Raw genomic sequence first — 19,863 nt, forward strand, 5'->3', positions numbered from 1 at the left:
TGCAAATAAATCAGTGGACCATAGTTCAAGTCGCGCGTAACATCGAACGTCCATTCCGAAAAAAATAGGTGCATCACGAGAAGTTCCTAAGAGATCACCACTTCTAGTACTACACTCGTCTAAACACATTTAACTGCGGAGTTTTGATGAGATCCAGTGAATTAGTGATGGTATAATGGCACCTGTTTCATTCCGCGCTGCAAATACATAAACTCCTTCTCCTTCCCTCCCCCCTCCCGTAATTTGTCTCCTTGTGTGTGCACACTGCACCTTTCCTTCTCGTTCTAATATCAAGTAAAATGCTCCGGCACCGTGACTCATATTTGCAAAAAAACCAGTGGACCATAGTTCTAGCCGCGCATGACGTCTAATGACCCATCTGAAAAAAATGGTTGCAACACGAGGACTTCACAGGAGGTAACCCATCCTAGTACAACTCTTGCCAAAGCAAACTTAACTGCGGAGTTCTGATGGCATCCGGTTCATTAGTGCTGCTATGATCGCAAATCTTTCATTTCACGCCGTAAATACATACACTCCTTCTCTTTCCCTCCCCCCTCCCGTCATTTGTTTCCTTGTGCGTGCACACTGAACCTCTCATTCTCCTTCTAATATCAAGTAAAATGCCCCGGCGCCATGACTCACATTTGCGAATAAACCAGCGGACCATAATTCCAGTCACACGTAACGTGGAGCGACCCATCTACAAATAAATGGGTGCAACACGAGTACTTCTGAGGAGGTCACTCATCTTAGTACTACTCTCGCCCAAGCGCATTCATCTGCGGAGTTCTGATGGGATCCGGTGAATTAATGATGGTATAACGGCACCTGTTTCATTTCGCACTATAAATACATACACTCCTTCTCCATCCCTCCCCCTTCCTTTCATTTGTTTTCTTGTGCGTGCACACTATACCTTTGTTTCTCGTTCTAATATAAAGTAAAATGCCCTGGCGCCATGACTCACATTTGCGAATAAACCAGCGGACCATAGTTCCAATCGCGCGTAATGTCGAATGACCCATCTGTAAAAAAATAGTTGCAACACGAGGACTTCCCAGGAGGTCACCACTTCTAGTACTACTCTCGCCCAAATATACTTAACTGCGGAGTTCTGATGGGATCCGCTGAAATAGTGGCACGTGTTTCATTCTGCACTACAAATAATGGCACGTGTTTCATTCTGCACTACAAATAAATACACTCCTTTTCCTTCCCTCCCCCTCCCGTCATTTGTTTCCTTGTGCGTTCACGCTGCACCTCTCCTTCTCGTTCTAATATCAAGTTAGATGTCCCGGCGCCGTAACTCGCACTTGTGAATAAACTAGCGGACCATAGTTCCAGTCGCCCGTAATGTCGAACGACCCATCTGCAAAAGAAATAGTTACAACACGATGACTTCCCAGGAGATCACCTATCCTAGTAATACTCTCGCCCAAGCATACTTAACTGCGGAGTTCTGATTGGGTCTGGTGCATTAGTGCTGCTATGATCGCAAATATTTCACTCCGCGCTACAAATACATACACTCCTTCTCCTTCCCTCCCCCTTCCCATCATTTCTTTCCTTGTGCGTGCACATTGCACCTCTTCTTCTCTTTCTAATATCGAGTAAAATGCCCAGACGCCGTGACTCACTTTTACGAATAAATCGGCAGACCATAGTTCCGGTCGCGCGTAATGTCGAGTGACCCATTTACAAAAAAATGGTTGCATCACGAGTACTTCCGAGGAGGTCACCTGTCCTAATACTACTCTCGCCCAAGAAAACTTAAATGCAGAGTTCTGATGGGATCTGGTGCATTAGTGCTGGTATGATCACACCTGTTTCATTTCGCGCTGTAAATAAATACACTCCTCATTCCCTCCCCCTCCCGTCATTTGTTTCCTTGAGCGTGCACATTGCACCTCTCATTCTCGTTTTAATATGAAGTAAAATGCATCGGTGCTGTGACTCACATTTGCGAATAAACCAATGAATCATAGTTCGAGTAGCGCGTAACGTCGAACAACACAACTGCAAAAACATAGGTGCAACACGAGTACTTCCCAGGAGGTCACCCATCCTAGTAGAACTCTCGCCCAAGTACACTTAACTGCAGAGTTCAGAAGGGATCCGGTGCATTAGTGCTGGTATGATTGCACATGTTTCATTATGCGCTGCAAATACATACACTCCTTCTCCTTCCCTCCTCCCTCCTGTAATTTGTTTCCTTGTACGTGCACACTGCACCTCTCTTTCTCGTTCTAATATCAAGTAAAATGTCTTGGGGCTGTGACTCACATTTGCGAATAAACCAGCGGACCATAGTTCTAGTCGCGCATAACGTCGAACGACCCATCTGCAAGAAAATGGGTATAACACGAATACTTCCCAAGAGGTGACCCATCCTAGTACAACTCTCGCCCAAGCACACTTAAATGTGTAGTTCTGATGGGGTCCGGTGCATTAGTGCTAGTATGATCGCACCTACTTTATTCCGCTCTGCAAATATATACACTCCTCCTTCCCTCCCCCCTCCCGTCAATTGTTTCCTTGTGCATGCACACTGCACCTCTACTTCCCGTTCTAATACCAAGTAAAATGCCCCAGCACCGTGACTCACATTTGGGAATAAACCAGGGGACCATAGTTCTAATCGTGGGTAACGTCGAATGACCCATCTGCAAAAAAATGGGTACAACACGAGGACTTCTCAAGCGTTCACCCATCCTAGTACTACTCTCGCCCAAGCACACTTAACTGCAGAGTTCTGATGGGATCAGGTGCATTAGTGATGGTATGATCACACCTGTTTCATTTTGCAATGCAAATACATATACTCCTTCTCCTTCCCTCCCCCCTCCTGTCATTTGTTTCCTTGTGCGTGTACACTGCAACATAAGGACTTCCTAAGAGGTCACCACTTCTAGTACTACACACGCCCAAGCACACTTGACTGTGGAGTTTTGATGGGATCTGGTGCATTAGTGCTGGTATGATCGCACTAGTTTCATTCCGCGCTGTAAATACATACACTCCTTCTCCTTCCATCCCTCCTCCCGTCATTTGTTTCCTTGTGCGTGCACACTGCACCTCTCCTTCTCGTTCTAATATTAAGTAAAATGCATCAGCACCGTGACGCACATTTGCGAATAAACCAGCAGACCACAGTTCCAGTCACACGTAATGTCGAATGCCCCATTTAAAAAAAATAGGTGCAACACGAGGGCTTCCAAGGAGGTCATCGCTCCTAGTACTACACTTGCCCAAACACATTTAACTGCGGAGTTCGGATAGGATCCGGTGAATCAATTATCGTATAATGGCACCTGTTTCATTCTGCGCTGTAAATACACACACTCGTTCTCCTTCCCTCCCCCCTCCTGTGATTTGTTTCCTTGTGCGTGCACACTGCACCTCTCTTTCTCGTTCTAATATCAAGTAAAATGACCCCACGCCGTGACTCACATTTGCGAATAAACCAGCGGATCATAGTTCCACTCGCACGTAACGTCTAACGACCCATCTCGATTCATGCTCATATGAATGGATCGCCTACTGCCTCTCGTTTTTTGTTGTTATACTATTAAGATGCTCGCAATGACACTCTCATCACGTGATGAGCTTTAATTGAATGCTGAAAAAATATTAAGAAAAATGCTCCGATGCCATGACTCACGTTTGCAAATGAAGCAGCGGACCATCGCTCTGGTCCAGTTGAATGTTTGACGCCCCATCTGCAAAAAGAATGGTACATTACGAGAACTTCCCTAGAGGTCACCACTCCTAGTGTTACAGTCGCCTAAGCACATTTAACTGCAGAGTTCTGATGGAAACCGGTGAATTAGTGATGGTATTATGGCAATTGTTTCATTCTGCCCTGCAAATACATACACTCCTTTTCCTTCCCCCCTCCCTCCTGTTATTTGTTTCCTTGTGCGTGCACACTGCACCTCTCCTTCTCGTTATAATATCAAGTAAAATGCTCCGGCGCCGTGACTTACATTTGCGAATAAACCAACGAACTATAGTTCCAGTTGCACGTAATGTCGAACGACCCATCTGCAAAATAATAGGTTAAACAAGAGAACTTTCCAAGAGGTCACCCATCCTAGTACTACTCTCACCCAAGCACATTTAACTGCGGAGTTCGGATGGGATTCGGTGAATTAGTGATGGTATAATGGCACCTATTTCATTATGCGTTGCAAATACATACACTCCTTCTCCTTCCCTCTCCCCTCCCGTCATTTGTTTCCTTGTACGTGAACACTGCACTTCTCCTTCTCGTTCTAATATCAAGTAAAATGCCCCGATGCCGTGACTCACATTTGCGAATAAAACAGCGGACCAAAGTTCCAGTCGTGCGTAATGTCGAATGACCCATCTCAACTCATGCCCATATGAACGGATCGCCCGTCGCCTCTAGTTTTTTATTGTTCTACTATTTAAGATGCTCGCAATTACACTCTCATTATGTGATGGGCTTTAATTAAATGCTGAAAAAATATTAAGAAAAATGCTCCGGAGCCGTGACTCACGTTTGCAAATGAATCGGCGGACCATCGCTCCGGTCCAGTTGAATGTTTCACGCCCCGTCTGCAAAAAGAAGGTGCAACATGAGAACTTCCCAGTATATCACCCATCCTATTACTACTCTCGCCCAAGCACGCTTAATAACAGACTTTAGATGGGATCCGGTGAACTAGTGCTAGTATGATCGCACCCGTTCTAGTTTGCGCCGCAAGTACATATACCCCTCGTCCATTCCTCTCTCCTCCCGTCATTTGTTTCGCTGTGCGCGCACCTCACCTCTGTATCTAATTCTAATATCAAGCGAAATACCCCGGTGCCTCCACTCATGCCCATATGAACGGATAGCGCCGCACCTCGTTTTTTGTTGTTCTACTATGTAATATGTTCGCAGACACTCTTATCACGTGATGGGTTTTAATTGAATGCGGGAAAAATATTAAATAAAATGACTCACATTTGCAAATAAACCAACGGACCATAGTTCCAGTCACGCGTAACGTCGAACGACCCATCTGCAGAAAAATGATTGCAACACGAGAACTTCCCAGGAGGTAACCCATCCTTGTACTACTTTCAGCAAAGCACACTTAACTGCAAAGTTCTGATGGGATCCGGTGCATTTGTGCTGGTATGATCGCACCTGTTTCATTTCGCACTGTAAATATATACACTCCTTCTCTTTTCTTCCCCCTCCCGTCATTTGTTTCCTTGTGTGTGCGCACTGCACCTCTCGTTCTCGTTTTAACATCAAGTAAAATGCCACGGCGCTGCAACTCACATTTGCGAATAAACGAGCGGACCATAGTTCTAGTCGCGCGTAACGTCGAATGATCAATCTAAAAAAGAATGGGTGAAACATGAGAATTTCCTAGGAGGTAACCCATCCTTGTACTACTTTCGCCAAAGCACACTTAACTGTGGAGTTCTGATGGGATCCGGTGTATTTGTGCTAGTATGATCGCACTTGTTTCATTCCGTACTGCAAATATATACACTCTTTCTCCTTCCCTCCCCCTCCCATCATTTGTTTCCTTGTGCGTTCACACTGCACATCTTCTTCTCGTTCTAATATCAATTAAAATGCCCCTGCACCTTGACTCATATTTGCGTATAAACCAGCGGACCATAGTTCTAGTTGCGCGTAACGTCGAGCGACCCATCTGAAAAAAAATTAGTGCAACACGAGGACTTCCCAGTACTACTCTTGCCCAAGCACACTTAACTGCGGAGTTCTGAAGGGATTCGGTGCATTAATGCTGGTATGATCACACCGGTTTAATTTTACGCTGCAAATACATACACTCCTTCTCCTTTCTTCTCTCTCCCATCATTTGTTTCCTTGTGCGTGCGCACTGCACCTCTCGTTCTCGTTCTAATATCAAGTAGAATGCCACGGCGTCGTGACTCACATTTGCGAATAAACTAGCGGACCATAATTCAAGTCGCGCGTAATGTTGAAAGAATCATCTGCAAAAAAATGGGTGCAACACGAGTATTTCGCAGGAGGTCACCCATCCTACTACTACTCTCGCCCAAGCATACATAACTGTGGAGTTCTGATGGGATCCGGTGCATTAGTGCTGGTATGATCGCACCTGTTTCATTCTACGCTGCAAATACATACACTTCTTCTCCTTTCCTCCCCCCTCATGTCATTTGTTTCCTTGTGCGTGCACACTGCACTCCTACTTCTCGTTCTAATATCAAGTAAAATGCCCCAGCGCCGTGACTCACATTTGCGAATAAACCAGCGGATAATAGTTCCAGTCGCGCATAATGTCGAACGACCCATCTGCAAAAAAATGGGTGCAACATGAGCACTTCCTAGGAGGTCACTTATCCTAGTACTACTCTCGCCCAAGCAAACTTAACTTCGTAGTTCTGATGTGATCCGGTGCATTAGTGCTGGTATGATCACACTGGTTTCATTCTGTGCTGCCCCCTCATGTCATTTCTTTCCTTGTGCGTGCACACTGCACCTCTCCTTCTCGTTCTGATATCAAGTATAATTTTTCGGCGCCGTGACTCACATTTATGAATAAACCAGTAGACAATAGTTCTAGTCGCGCGTAATGTCAAACGACCCATCTCGACTCATACCCATATGAATGGATCACCCGCCGCCTCTCGTTTTTTGTTATCCTTCTATTTAAGATGCTCACAATTACATTCTCATCACGTGATAGGCTTTAATTGAATGCTGAAAAAATATTAAGAAAAATTCTCCAATGCCGTGACTCACGTTTGCAAATGAACCGGTGGATTATCTGTAACGCCCCATTTTTTTTTTTTTCATGTTGGACGTATTTAACAAGCAATCAATTCCATAACAAAATGGTCATGCACAAGGAATCACTAGCATAATCCATTATCCAATGATCAAGATAATCCTACAATCATGGACAAGACATCGCACACAATACAACCATACTCAATATCTATGCTACCATCAATTCTACATATTCCATTCAGTCAAAACAAAATGAAACTCTTCATCCTGTACTCTACACACTAGGTTCGGAATCCAACAACTTCGATCCAGACTCTGTCCCTACATCATTTATAAAAATGAAAGAGTGAATTCATTTAACTCAGTACGGTAAAACTCAAAATACATGCGTGAAATGCAACAATATAAAACCCTATGCCTCTACCAATAGTTCACTACTAAACTCTAATTTTCCCTCCTACACCTATAACTCTACCTACCCTAGGTGTCCGTTCCCTTACGGCACTCCAAGTGTGCCAGTGATACCATTCACCGCCAAGATTGGCAACCATTAACACCTATCGACCCCTAGTGGGCCACGCACGCACAAGAGTTTCAATCATTTTCATCACCAACAGCGGCGACCATCATTCACCTATCGACCCCCTATCAGGCCACACACACAAACTCTAATCCTTCTCTCCCGTCACCACCATCGGCAACCGTTAGCCATCTCACGACCTATACCAGGCCACTCACACACACCCGATTTTCATTCACTTGCGTCACCAACATCGGCGACCTTTAACCATCTCTCGACCTATACCAGGCCACTCACACACACTCTGATCATTTCCTCTCGTCACTGATATCGGCGACCACTAACCATCTCTCGACCTATACCAAGCCACGCACGCACACCATTTTCATTCACTTGCGTCACCAACATCGGTGACCGTTACCCATCTCTCGACCTATACCAGGCCACTCACACACACTCTGATCATTCCCTCTCGTCACTGATATCGACGACCACTAACCATCTCTCGACCTATAACAGGCCACGCACGCACGCCATTTTCATTCACTTGCGTCACCAACCTCGGCAACCATCATCTACCTATCGACCCCCATCGGCCACACACACACACACCACTCCTTCTCGTCCACTGTCTCTCTCTCCGCCCGCTGCCTGCAACATGTCCAAATTGCCCCCACTTACCCCATCCTTCTTCCCCCAAGGCTCCAACTACCCCACTCCATTCCCCCAAGCATCTCACTCACCCGGTGGATCCTTCCCTTCTCCAACATGCACTCCTTGCCTTTCTCTAACTCTCTCTCGGGCTAAAACCTCCTGCCACACCATCCTTCTCACCTCACTCACCCCGCGGATTCTTCCCTTCCCCAGCGTTCACCCACTGCCTCTCCCCATCTCTCTCTCTTTGTCTCTCTCTCGGGCTACAACCTCCCGCCACACCATCACGCCACACCATCACGCCACACCATCCTTCTCATCTCACTCACCCCGCGAATTCTTCCCTTCCCTAGCGTTTCCCTACTACCTCTACCTATCTCTCTCTCAGACTACGTCCTCACACCGCAACATCTCCCTATCTCCTTCCGCGTTGTTCACACAGTCCGCTCTCTCCCACACCGTTTTCCTGCCCGTATCGTCACCTTCTCTCTCTCTCCTCCTGCGATCCTCACGCAGTCACTTCCTTCTTTTGCACACCTCTTTTTTCTCTCCCGAGTTCCACTCACTCCGCACTCCTATCTCTCTCCCGACCTCCACCCGTACCGTCACCTTCTCTCTCTCTCCTCCCGCGATCCTCACGCAGTCACTTCCTTCGCTCGCACACCTCTTTTTTCTCTCCCGAGTTCCACTCACTCCGCACTCCTATCTCTCTCCCGACCTTCGCCCGTACCGTCACCTTCTCTCTCCCTCCTCCCTCGATCCTCACTCGGTCCGCTTCCTTCCACCCGCCTCACTACACATCCTCACCCAGCCTCTTCCGTATACCGCTACCTCCGTAAGCCGTGGCCATGCACGCCACACATCCAACCATTTCACAATCAAATCAACACACACATTTAGAGTTTGGTACTGACGGTACATAACCATTTTCCCTCTTTCGGCCGAATGTGCTATCACCGTCCGCGATATCCTCTTCTCTCTGCTCCGCTTCCTTTCTCGCTCCTTTTGGAACCTTCCTTCCTCTTCTCTCTCTCTCCCGCTCCCCTTCTTCCTTTGCTCTCTTTTTCCCCCTTGTTTTCTTTTCTTTTCTCTTATTCCTCTCTTCCTTCCCCCGCCCCTACTTAAATCACCCCAGTTTTTCCTCAAAATGGCGTCGTTTTCCCCCTTGCAAGACGACGTCGTTTTTCCTTTTCCAAAACGACGCCGTTTTCTCCCCTTTGCAAAACGACGTCGTTTTCCCTTCCCTCTATCTCTTTTTTTTTCTTTCTCTTTTTCCAGTTATTACATATACTCCCCCCCTAAAATAAAAATTTGGTCCCTTAAATTTGTTATCTTACCTTTAAACAATCTTGGATAATTTCGCCTCATCTCGTCCTCCTGTTCCCATGTTGCCTCCTCCGCCGCATGATTCCTCCATTGTACCTTCACCATAGGTATCACCCTGCTTCTCAACCTTCTCTCTTGTCATTCAAGCACTCGAATTGGCTCTTCTTCATAAGACCAGCATCTTTCCAACTGTAATGATTCCCACCTTAGAATATGATTCGGATTTGGGTGATATTTTCATAGTAGGGATATGTGAAACACATTGTGAACCCCACTATACTGAGGAGGGAGCGCTACTCTGTACGCAACCACCCCCACCTTCTTTAAGATCTCAAACAGCCCTATGAAATGGGGACTTAACTTCCCTTTCTTCCCAAATCTCAATAGACCCTTCATGGGGGATACCTTCAGGAGCACATGATCCCTTACTTCAAAGCACAAATCTCTCTTACGATTGTCGGCGTACCCCTTCTGCCTACTATGAGCCGCTTGTAAATTATGCCGTTCACCAGAACCTTAGCTGTAGTTTCCTCTACCATTTCCGGTCCTAACAACTGTCTCTCCCCTACTTCACTCCAACACACTGATGACCTACATGGTCGACCATACAAAGCTTCATAAGGAGTCATTCCGATGCTGTCGTGATAACTATTATTGTATGTAAATTCTATTAAGGGCAACATGTCCTCCCAATCTCTCCCCACATCAATAACATAGGCTCTCAACATATCTTCCAATACTTGTATCGTTCTCTCTGTTTGCCCATCCGTCTGTGGGTCAAAAGCTGTACTAAAATTCAATTTAGTACCCAAAGCCTGTTGCAACCCTTTCCAAAATCTAGAGGTGAATCGAGGATCCCGATCAGAAACAATTGATACGGGAACGCCGTGTAACCTCACCACCTCTTTGACATACAGTCTAGCCAACTGCTCCACGGAATCCGTCACCTTCATTGCTAAGAAATGAGAAGATTTAGTTAGGTGATCAACCACCACCCAAATATTATCATGTTTCTTACGATTACCTGGCAATCCGGTCACAAAATCCATAGATACATGCTCCCACTTCCACTCTGGTATAGGCAATGGCTGTAACAAACCCCCAGGCCTCTGATGCTCTGCCTTAAGTTGCTGGCATATCAAGTACTTATACACATACTCAGCCACATCCCTCTTCATGCCTCTCCACCAAAAATTTTTTTGTAGGTTTTTATACATCTTAGTACTCCCCGGGTGTATAGCAAACATGGTATCATGTGCTTCACTGAGTACTTCTTCTCGTATTGCCCGATCCGTGGGCACACACATTCTGGTTTGAAACGTAAGTACTCCATCATCTCTCATACCAAAATTTCCCACCGTCCCCTATTCTATCCCTTTCTGAATCCTCTGTATCTCGGCGTCCACCAATTGTCCTTCTCTTATTTTCTGCACCAAGGTCGGTTGTGCCCTCAAACTAGCCACATACCTTCTGTTGTCCCCATCTTGAATACACAGGTGTTGCATGGCTTTCCGCAGACTCCACTCAAACACCATCAAATGGCCTAGTACCCCTGTACTCTTACGACTGAGAGCATCTGCCACAATATTTCCCCGTTCAGGGTGATTCCGGATCCTACAGTCAAAATCTTTCAACAGATCCATCCATCTTCTCTGTCGTATATTCAATTCCCGCTGTGTGAACAAATACTGTAGACTTTTATGATCTGTATAAATTTCAAAGGTTTCCCCATATAAGTAGTGTCGCCACAACTTTAGTGCATAGACTACTGCAGCCAACTCTAAATCATGTGTTGGATAATTTCATTCGTGTGTCCTTCGCTGTCGGGACCCGTATGCTATAACCTTCCCCTGTTGCATTAATACACACCCTAACCCCACATGAGATGCGTCACTATACACTGCAAAATCACCTTCCCCCGATGGGATTGCAAATATTGGGGTAATAGTCAAGCTGCGTTTCAACTTTTGAAAACTGCTCTCACACTTCTCATCCCACTCCAACTTCACATTCTTTTTTGTTAACTTGGTAAGAGGTGCCGCAATACTCGAGAACCCTCGCACAAACCGACAGTAGTACCCCGCCAACCCCAAGAAACTTCTGATCTCTGTCACAGTCTTAGGCCTTTCCCACTTCACCACTGCTTCTATCTTTGCTGGGTCCACCGATATCCCATCTCTCGACACAATGTGGACCAAAAATGCTATCTGATCCAACCAGAACTCACATTTACTAAACTTGGCATACAATTTGGCCTACCGGAGCATCCTTAGCACCATTGCTAGATGTTCTGCATGCTCCCTCGAATCCTTCGAATAGATCAATATGTCATCTATAAAGACAATGACATAGCGATCCACTAGGGGTCAGAACACCCGATTCATCAGATCCATAAACACCGCAGGCGCATTCGTTAACCCAAAAGGCATCACTAGGAACTCATAATGCCCATACCTAGTACGGAACGTCGTCTTAGCAATGTCTTCGGCTCTTACCCGTAGCTGATGATATCCCGACCGCAGATCTATTTTTAAAAATACTTGTGCCCCTTGTAACTGATCAAATAAATCGTCGATCCTGGGCAATGGATACTTATTCTTTATTGTCACTTGGTTCAGTTCTCTATAATCAATACACATTCTCATAGTCCCGTCCTTTTTATTCTCATATTTGACACGCTAGGTCGAATAAATTTCTTATCCAATAACTCTTGTAAATGTGTACTTAACTCCATTAGTTCTGACTTCGTCATCCTATAGGGAACCTTGGAAATGGGCTGGGTGCCGAGCTAAAGTTCTATTGTGAACTCGACCTCTCTAATGAGTGGTAGCCCCGGCAGGTCGTCCGAAAATACGTTCGAAAAATCCCTGACCGCTGGTATCTCCTGGCGTGCAAGTCTCCTACCCTCGTTCCCTGTCAAGGACATAAATAAACGGTAATTCTTGCATATATTCATACTAACATATCTTTCAACGTGACACTCATTTATTCATTGATTTTCCCCATACAGAAACAGATTCTTCGTTTGGCAATTTAAACATTACCCTCTTGTGAAAACAATCTACATGGGTGTGGTGGGCTGCAAGCTAATCTATACCCAGTATTACATCAAAATCTTGTATGTCTAGCAAAATTAAGTCTACCTTTAACTTCCTCCCTTCTACCTCTACCCCACAAGAGTCAAACATTACATCAGTACATAAAGCGCCATTAGTTGTCATAGATATTACCAATGCCCAGTCCAACCCCCGAGGCTCTATCCTTAGTCTAGATGCGAACCTAGGCAATACAAATGAATGTGTGGCACCAATGTCAATTAGTACTCTAGCAGGAATATTCAAAATGTAAAGTATACCTTGTATTACTCTTGAAGTAGCGGCCGCCTCTGGAACAGTCATGGCAAACACCCGTCCTTGAAGCAACTGCCGACCAGACTCTCTCGGCAGGGGGCAATCTCGTACGAAGTGTTGTGTGCTCCCACACCGATAGCAGCTTCGACTACCACTCATACATGGCCGTCCTCCATGGTTTTTACCACACCGTGGGCACATCCCGCTGCTCGGGGCCATCTGATGACCCGGGACTACCTCCTGAACCACTCTCTGCCTCTTCTCTGTTTGACTAGAAGATGGTGCCGGTCGTCTACAACTGGAGGGTCCTTTATTATTTTCAGTTTGTTCCTTATACAGTGCCTCTATCAACTGTGCCTTCTCCAATACCATTTGATATATAGGCAATGCAAACATAGCCATTTGGTGATACAATTTTGACTGTAACCCCTTCTCAAACCGTCGGGCCTTCTTAGTTTCATTCATCATGACTTCGGGCGTAAACTGGCCCAAATCTGTATATCTCTCGGCGTACTCCACCACAAACAACCTCCCTTGTCTAAGTTCAGTAAATTCCGCTTCCTTTCGCTGTCTCAGAAAATCTGGAAAATACTCTGCATTGAAAGCTTCTAGGAAGACTTCCCAGGTGATCGGTGGGACCAAGGCCCCTCTTAACATGAATGTAGCCAGCTGTACTCTCTGTTCTATAGTCACAGTCATCACTGCGAATAATTTTTCTATCTCTTTTATCCAATCCTCTGCCACCAGTGGATCAGACCCCCCATTGAAGGCAGAAGGGTTCAGCCTTCGGTATTTCTCAATATTGCTCGTATCCACCCCCCCTATGGGGACCCCTTGTTGTGGCACCGATGCTACCTCTGTCTGCAACTCTCTATCTCTAATCACAGTAGCTAGGCTCTCAACTACTCTGCACAGCCATTTAAAGTCCTCCTGTTGTACGCCGGACTGCTCTGCATGGGTTGCTGATGGACTAGCAGTGTGATTAGAGATGGGAATCATTACAGTTAGAAAGAGACTGGTCTTATGAATAAGAACCAATTCGGGTGCTTGAATGACAAGAGAGAATGTTTTCTTTCTATTTTTCCAGTTATTACACTATCGCTCCGGTCCCGTTGAATGTATAATGCCATGTCTGCAAAAAAGAAGGGTGCAACACGAGAACTTCTCAGGAGATCACCCATCTTAGTACTACTCTCGCCCAAGCACGCTTAACTACGGAGTTGAGATGGGATCCGGTGAACTAGTGCTGATATGATCGCACCTGTTCTAGTTTGCGCCACAAGTAATATACCCTTTCTCCTTCCCTCTCATCTCCCATCATTTGTTTCGTTGTGCACGCACCTCACCTCTGCATCTAATTCTAATATCAAGCGAAATACCCCGGCGTCTCGACCTATGCCCATATGAACGGATAGCGCCGCATCTCGTTTTTTGTTATTCTACTATGTAATATGCTCGCAGACACTCTTATCACGTGATTGAATGCATGAAAAATATTAAACAAAATGTCCTGGTACCGTGACTCACGTTTGCGAATGAACCAGTGGACCGTCGCTCTGATCCCGCATAACGTTTAACGCCCAGTCTGTGAAAAAAAGGATGCAATACGAGAGCCGAGAGCTTCCCAGGAGGTAAACAATCCTAGTACTACACTCGCCCAAGCACGCATAACTGCAGAGTTCTGATGGGATCCGGTGAACTTGTGCTGGTATGATCGCACCCTTTCTTGTTTGCGCCGCAAATACATATGCCCCTTCTCCTTCCCTCTTCCCTCTCATCATTTGATTTGCTGTGCGTGCACCTCACCTCTTTTTCTAGTTCTAATATTAAACGAAATGCCCCGGCGCCTCGACTCATGCCCATATGAACGGATTACCCACTGCACCTTGTTTTTTGTTGTTATATTATGTAAGGTGCTCGCAATGACACTCTTATCACCTGATTGGTTTTAATTGAATGTGCAAAAAATATTAAGCAAATTGCCCCGGCGGACTGTCGCTCTGGTCCCGCGTAACATTTAACGCCCCATCTGTAGAAAGAATGGTACAACACGAGAACTTCCTAGAAAGTCACGCATCCTAGTACTACTCTCGCCCAAGAACGCTTGACTGCGGAGTTCTGATAGGATCCGGTGAACTAGTGCTGGTATGGTCGCAATCGTTTTGGTTTGGACCACAAACCAATATACCCCTTCCCCTTCCCTCTCCCTTCCCATCATTTATTTCTATGTGCGTGCAACTCACCTCTGTTTCTAGTTCTAATATCGAGCGAAATCCCCTGGTGCCTCGACTCATGTCTATATGAAACCCCGCTGCACCTCCTTTTTCATTGTTCTACTATGTAAGATGCTCGTAATGACACTCTCAACACGTGATGGGCTTTAATTGAATGCACGAAAAATATTAAGCAAAATGTCCTGGTGCTGTTACTCACGTTTGTGAATGAACCGTCGGACCATCACTGTGGTCTCGCGTAACATTTAATGCCCTGTCTATAAAAAGAAGGGTGCACTATAAATAAATGCACTAAAAATATTAAGCAAAATTTTCAGGCCCCGCGACTCACACCAGCAGACTATGGCTCCGATCACACTTAACGTTTAACACCCCGTCTACCAAAAGACGGGTTCAACACGAGGACTTTCCAGGAGGTCACCCATCCTAGAACTAATCTCGCCTAAGCACGCTTGACTATAGAGTTCTGATGGGATCCTGTGCATTAGTGTTTGTATGATCGCAACTGTCCCATTGCCCACTGCAAATACATATAGCCCTTCTCCTTCCCTCCCCCATTCCATCATTTATTTCCCTGTGCGGGCATACCACATCTTTGCTTCTAGTTCTAATATAGAGTAAAATGCCATGTCGCTTCGACTCACGCCTAGAAGAATGGAGGCCCGCTGCTCCTCTTTCTTCGTTGTTCTACTATGTAAGACTCTCGTAATGAGACTTTTATCACGTGGTAGACTAAAAATAAGTGCACGTAAAATATTAAGCAAAGCAAAATGTTTGAACGTCGCTACTCATGCCAGCGGACTGTGGCTCCGATCGCGCGTAACATTTGACACCCCATCTGCAAAAAAACAGGTGGAATAAGAGAACTTCTAAAGAGGTCACCCATCTTAGTACTACTCTTGCCCAAACACGCTTAACTACGGAGTTCGATGGGATCCGGTGCATTAATACTAGTATGATTGCACCCCTTCTATTTCGCGCTGTAAATACATATACCCCTTCTCCTTCCCTCCCCCCACCCGTCATTTTTTTCGCTGTGCACGCACACCACACCTCTGTTTATAGTTCTAATATCAAGCGAAATGCCCCAACACCTCGACTCACGCAAGTAAAAAGGACCGCTCGCTGTACCTCATTTTTCTTTATTCTACTACGTAAGATGCTCGTAATGACACTCTTATCACATGGTAGACTATAAATGAATGCACGAAAAAATAGTAAGCAAAATAGTACAACACGAGGACTTCTCAGGAGGTTACCGATCCTAGTACTACTCTCGCCCAAACATGCTAACTGCATAGTTCGACGGGATCCGGTGCATTAGTGCTGGTATGATCGCACCCCTTCCATTCCGCATTGCAAATACATATACCCCTTCTCTTTTTCTCCCCTCTCTCGTCATTTTTTTCGCTGTGCGCGCACACTGCATCTCTATTTCTAGTTCTAATATCAAGCAAAATGCCCCAGCGCCTCCACTGCCCAGATTAAAGGACCACCTGCCACACCTTTTTTTTTTGTTGTTCTACTATGTAAGTTGCTCGTAATGACTCTCTTATCACATGATGGCCTATAAATGAGTGAACAAAAAAAAAGTAAGCAAAATGCCCTAGCGCAGCGACTCACGCTGGCAAATGAACCAGCGGACTATGGCTCTAATATCAAGTAAAATACCCTAGCGCTGTGACTCACATTTGCGAATAAACCAGCAGGCTATAGTTCCAGTTGCGCATAACGTCGAAGGATCCATCTGCAAAAAAATGGGTGCAACACGAGAACTTCCTAAGAGATCACCCATCCTAGTACTACTCTCGCCCAAGCACACTTAACTGTAGAGTTTTGATGGGATCCAGTGCATTAGTGCTGGTATGATCGCACCTGTTTCATTTCGCGCTATAAATACATACACTCCTTCTCCTTCCCTCCCCCTCCCATCATTTCTTTCCTTGTGCGTGCACACTGCACCTCTGCTTCTTGTTCTAATATCAAGGAAAAGGCCTCGGCCCCGTAACTCACATTTTTCAATAAACCAGCGGACCATAGTACCAGTCGTGCGTAACGTCGAATGACCCATCTGCAAAAAAATGGGTGCAACATGAGGACATCCCAGGAGATCACCCATCCTAGTACTACTATGACCCAAGCACACTTAACTGTGGAGTTTTGATGGGATCCGGTGCATTAGTACTGGTATGATCGCACCTATTTTATTCTGCGCTGCAAATACATACACTCCTTCTTCTTCCCTCCCCCCTCCCGTCATTTGTTTCCTTCTGCGTGTACACTGCACCTCTCCTTCTCGTTTTAATATCAAGTAAAATGCCTCAGTGCCGTGACTTATGTTTATGAATAAACCAACGGACCATAATTTAAACCGCGCGTAACGTCGAATCCCCATATAAAAAAAATATGTACAACACAAGGACTTCCTAGGAGGTCACCACTGTTTCTCGTTTTTTGTTGTTCTACTATGTAATATGCTCGCAGACACTCTTATCACGTGATGGGATTTAATTGAATGCGCGAAAAATATTAAACAAGATGCCCCGACACCGTTACTCACGTTTGCGAATAAACCAGTGGACCGTTGCTCCGGTCCCCCATAACGTTTAACGCCCAGTGTGAAAAAAGAAGGATGCAACACGAGAGCCGATAGCTTTCCAGGAGGTAACCCATCCTAGTATTACTCTCGCCCAAGCACGCATAACTGCAAAGTTTTGATGGGATCCGGTGAACTAGTGCTGGTATGATCGTATACTTTCTTGTTTGCGCCGAAATACATATGCCCCTTCTCCTTCCCTCTCCCCTCTCGTTATTTGATTCGTTGTGTGTGCACCTCACCTCTTCTTCTAGTTCTAATGTTAAACGAAATGCCCCGCTGCCTCGACTCATAGCCATATGAATGGATCGCCCACCGCACCTTATTTTTTTTTGTTATATTATGTAAGGTGCTCACAATGACACTCTTATCATGTAATTGGTTTTAATTGAATGTACAAAAAATATTAAGCAAAATGCCCCATGAACTGTCGCTCCGGTCCCGCGTAACATTTAACACCCCATCTGTAGAAAGAATGGTACAACATGAGCACTTCTCAGAAGGTCACGCATCCTAGTACTACTCTCGCCTAAGAACGTTTGACTGCGGAGTTCTGATGGGATACAGTGAACTAGTGCTGGTATGATCGCAATCGTTTTGGTTTGCGCCGCAAATACATATACCCCTTCCCCTTCCCTCTCCCTTCCCATCATTTATTTCTATGTGCGCGTAACTCACCTCTGCTTCTAGTTCTAATATTGAGCGAAATGACCCGGTGCCTTGACTCATGTCTATATGAAACACCCGTCGTACCTCCTTTCTCATTATTCTACTATGTAAGATCTCGCAATGACACTCTCAACACGTGATGGACTTTAATTGAATGCACGAAAAATATTAAGCATAATGTCCCGGCACCGTGACTCACGTTTGTGAATGAATTGCCGGACTGTCGCTCTGGTCCCGCGTAATATTTAATGCCTCGTCTACAAAAAAAAGGGTGCAACACGAGTACTTCCCAAGAGGTCACCCATCCTACTACTACTCTCGCCCAAGCACGCTTGACTGCGGAGTTCTAATGGGATCCGGTGAACTAGTGCTGGTATGATCGCACCCCTTCTAATTTTCGCCACAAAGACATATACCACTTATCCTTCCCTCTCTCTTCCCGTCCTTTATTTCGCTGTGTGTGCAACTCACCTCTACTTCTAGTTATAATATCGAGCGAAATGCTCTAGCACCTCGACTCATGCCCATATGAACGGATCACTCGCCGCACATTATTTTTCGTTGTTCTACTATTTAAAATACTCGCAATGACACTCTCATCACGTTATAGGTTTTAATTGAATGCACGAAAAGTATTGAGCAAAATTTCTTGGCACTATGACTCACGTTTGCTAATGAACAGGCGGACCGTCGCTCCAGTCCCGCGTAACATTTAACGCCCCGACTGCAAAAAAAATGGTGCAACACGAGTGCTTCCCAAGAGGTCACCCATCGTAGAACTACTCTCGCCCAAGTACACTTAACTGCAGAGTTCTGATGGATCCCGTGAACTAGTGCTGGTATGATCGCACCCCTTCTAATTTGTGCCACAAAGACATATATCCTTTCTCCTTCCCTCTCCCTTCCCGTCATTTGTTTCGCTGTGAGCGGAATGCACCTCTACTTCTAGTTCAAATATCGAGCGAAATGCCTCCGTGCCTCGACTCATGTTTATATGAACAGAACACCCGCCGCACCTCCTTTTTTGTTGTTCTACTATGTAAGATGCTCGTAATAATAACCGGCGACTGTCGCTCTAGTCCCGCGTAACATTTAACGCCCTATCTGCAAAAAGAAGGGTGCAACATGAGAACTTCCTAGGAGATCACCCATCTTAGTACTACTCCCGCCCAAGCACGATTAACTACAAAGTTCGATGGGGTCCGATGCATTAGTGCTGATATGATCGCACACCTTCCATTCCACGCTGCAAATACATATACCACTTCTCCTTTTCTCTCCCCTTTCATTATTTATTTTGTTGTGCACGCACACCGCACCTCTGTTTCTAGTTTTAATATCAAGCGAAATGCCAAGGCATCTCGACTCATGCCCAGATGAACAGACCACCCACCACAACTCTATTTTCATTGTTTTACTACGTAAGATAATCGTAATGACATTCTTATCTCGTGATGGACTATAAATGAATGCATGAAAAATATTAAGCAAAATGTCCAAATGCCGCGACTCACACTGGCGGACTGTTGCTCTGGTAACGCGTAATATTTAACGCCCCGTCCATAAAAAGAGGGGTGGAACACGAGGACTTCGCGGAGGTCACCCGTCCTAATACTGCTTTCACCATAGCACACTTAACTGCGGAGTTAGACAGGATCCAATGCATTAGTGTTGGTATGATCGCACCCCTTCTATTTCATGCTGCAAATACATATACCCCTTCTCCTTCCCTCCCCCTCTTGTCATTTGTTTCGCTGTACATG

The 19,863-nt window shown here is 45.6% G+C and overlaps 1 protein-coding gene, 1 non-coding gene and 10 pseudogenes across 2 annotated transcripts; all 12 read right to left on the minus strand.

The window, feature by feature from the left end:
• Positions 1–2,030: 2,030 nt before the first annotated feature.
• LOC148255491 (5S ribosomal RNA) lies at positions 2,031–2,149 on the minus strand (annotated as a pseudogene).
• A 528-nt stretch (positions 2,150–2,677) lies between these two features.
• Positions 2,678–2,796, minus strand: LOC148255492 (5S ribosomal RNA; annotated as a pseudogene).
• A 2,248-nt stretch (positions 2,797–5,044) lies between these two features.
• Positions 5,045–5,163, minus strand: LOC148255493 (5S ribosomal RNA; annotated as a pseudogene).
• Positions 5,164–5,368: 205 nt separating this feature from the next.
• Positions 5,369–5,487, minus strand: LOC148255494 (5S ribosomal RNA; annotated as a pseudogene).
• A 512-nt stretch (positions 5,488–5,999) lies between these two features.
• LOC148255495 (5S ribosomal RNA) lies at positions 6,000–6,118 on the minus strand (annotated as a pseudogene).
• A 4,497-nt stretch (positions 6,119–10,615) lies between these two features.
• On the minus strand, positions 10,616–13,600 carry LOC110815391 (uncharacterized). The gene is made up of 4 exons (XM_088220515.1): positions 12,349–13,600; positions 11,528–11,610; positions 11,127–11,458; positions 10,616–10,865 (listed from the first exon to the last, which is right to left on the minus strand). Exons 1-4 carry the CDS (start codon positions 13,598–13,600, stop codon positions 10,616–10,618), a joined length of 1,917 nt encoding a protein of 638 aa, XP_088076641.1.
• A 145-nt stretch (positions 13,601–13,745) lies between these two features.
• LOC148255496 (5S ribosomal RNA) lies at positions 13,746–13,864 on the minus strand (annotated as a pseudogene).
• Positions 13,865–15,684: 1,820 nt separating this feature from the next.
• LOC148255497 (5S ribosomal RNA) lies at positions 15,685–15,802 on the minus strand (annotated as a pseudogene).
• Positions 15,803–16,593: 791 nt separating this feature from the next.
• On the minus strand, positions 16,594–16,712 carry LOC148255498 (5S ribosomal RNA; annotated as a pseudogene).
• Positions 16,713–18,368: 1,656 nt separating this feature from the next.
• LOC148255499 (5S ribosomal RNA) lies at positions 18,369–18,487 on the minus strand. Its single transcript, XR_015820009.1, has one exon. It is a non-coding gene; the product is annotated as a 5S ribosomal RNA (ribosomal RNA).
• Positions 18,488–18,835: 348 nt separating this feature from the next.
• On the minus strand, positions 18,836–18,953 carry LOC148255500 (5S ribosomal RNA; annotated as a pseudogene).
• Positions 18,954–19,215: 262 nt separating this feature from the next.
• On the minus strand, positions 19,216–19,333 carry LOC148255501 (5S ribosomal RNA; annotated as a pseudogene).
• Between the last annotated feature and the right edge of the window lie 530 nt (positions 19,334–19,863).

Source organism: Carica papaya, chromosome 5 (genome assembly GCF_054855325.1).
Source record: "Carica papaya isolate Zhongbai chromosome 5, ASM5485532v1, whole genome shotgun sequence".
Lineage (NCBI taxonomy): Eukaryota > Viridiplantae > Streptophyta > Magnoliopsida > Brassicales > Caricaceae > Carica > Carica papaya.

Bases quoted from the DNA above. Each gene is read 5' to 3' on its own strand.
- LOC110815391 (XM_088220515.1), bottom strand. From the start codon at position 13,600: ATGATTCCCATCTCTAATCACACTGCTAGTCCATCAGCAACCCATGCA. The intron at 11,611-12,348 runs GTATAGATTAGC...TCTGACCCCTAG, and splicing joins AGATTTTGATGTAATACTGG to TGGATCGCTATGTCATTGTC. The intron at 10,866-11,126 runs GTTAGGGTGTGT...TTTTGACTGTAG, and splicing joins AGTGACGCATCTCATGTGGG to GATCCGGAATCACCCTGAAC.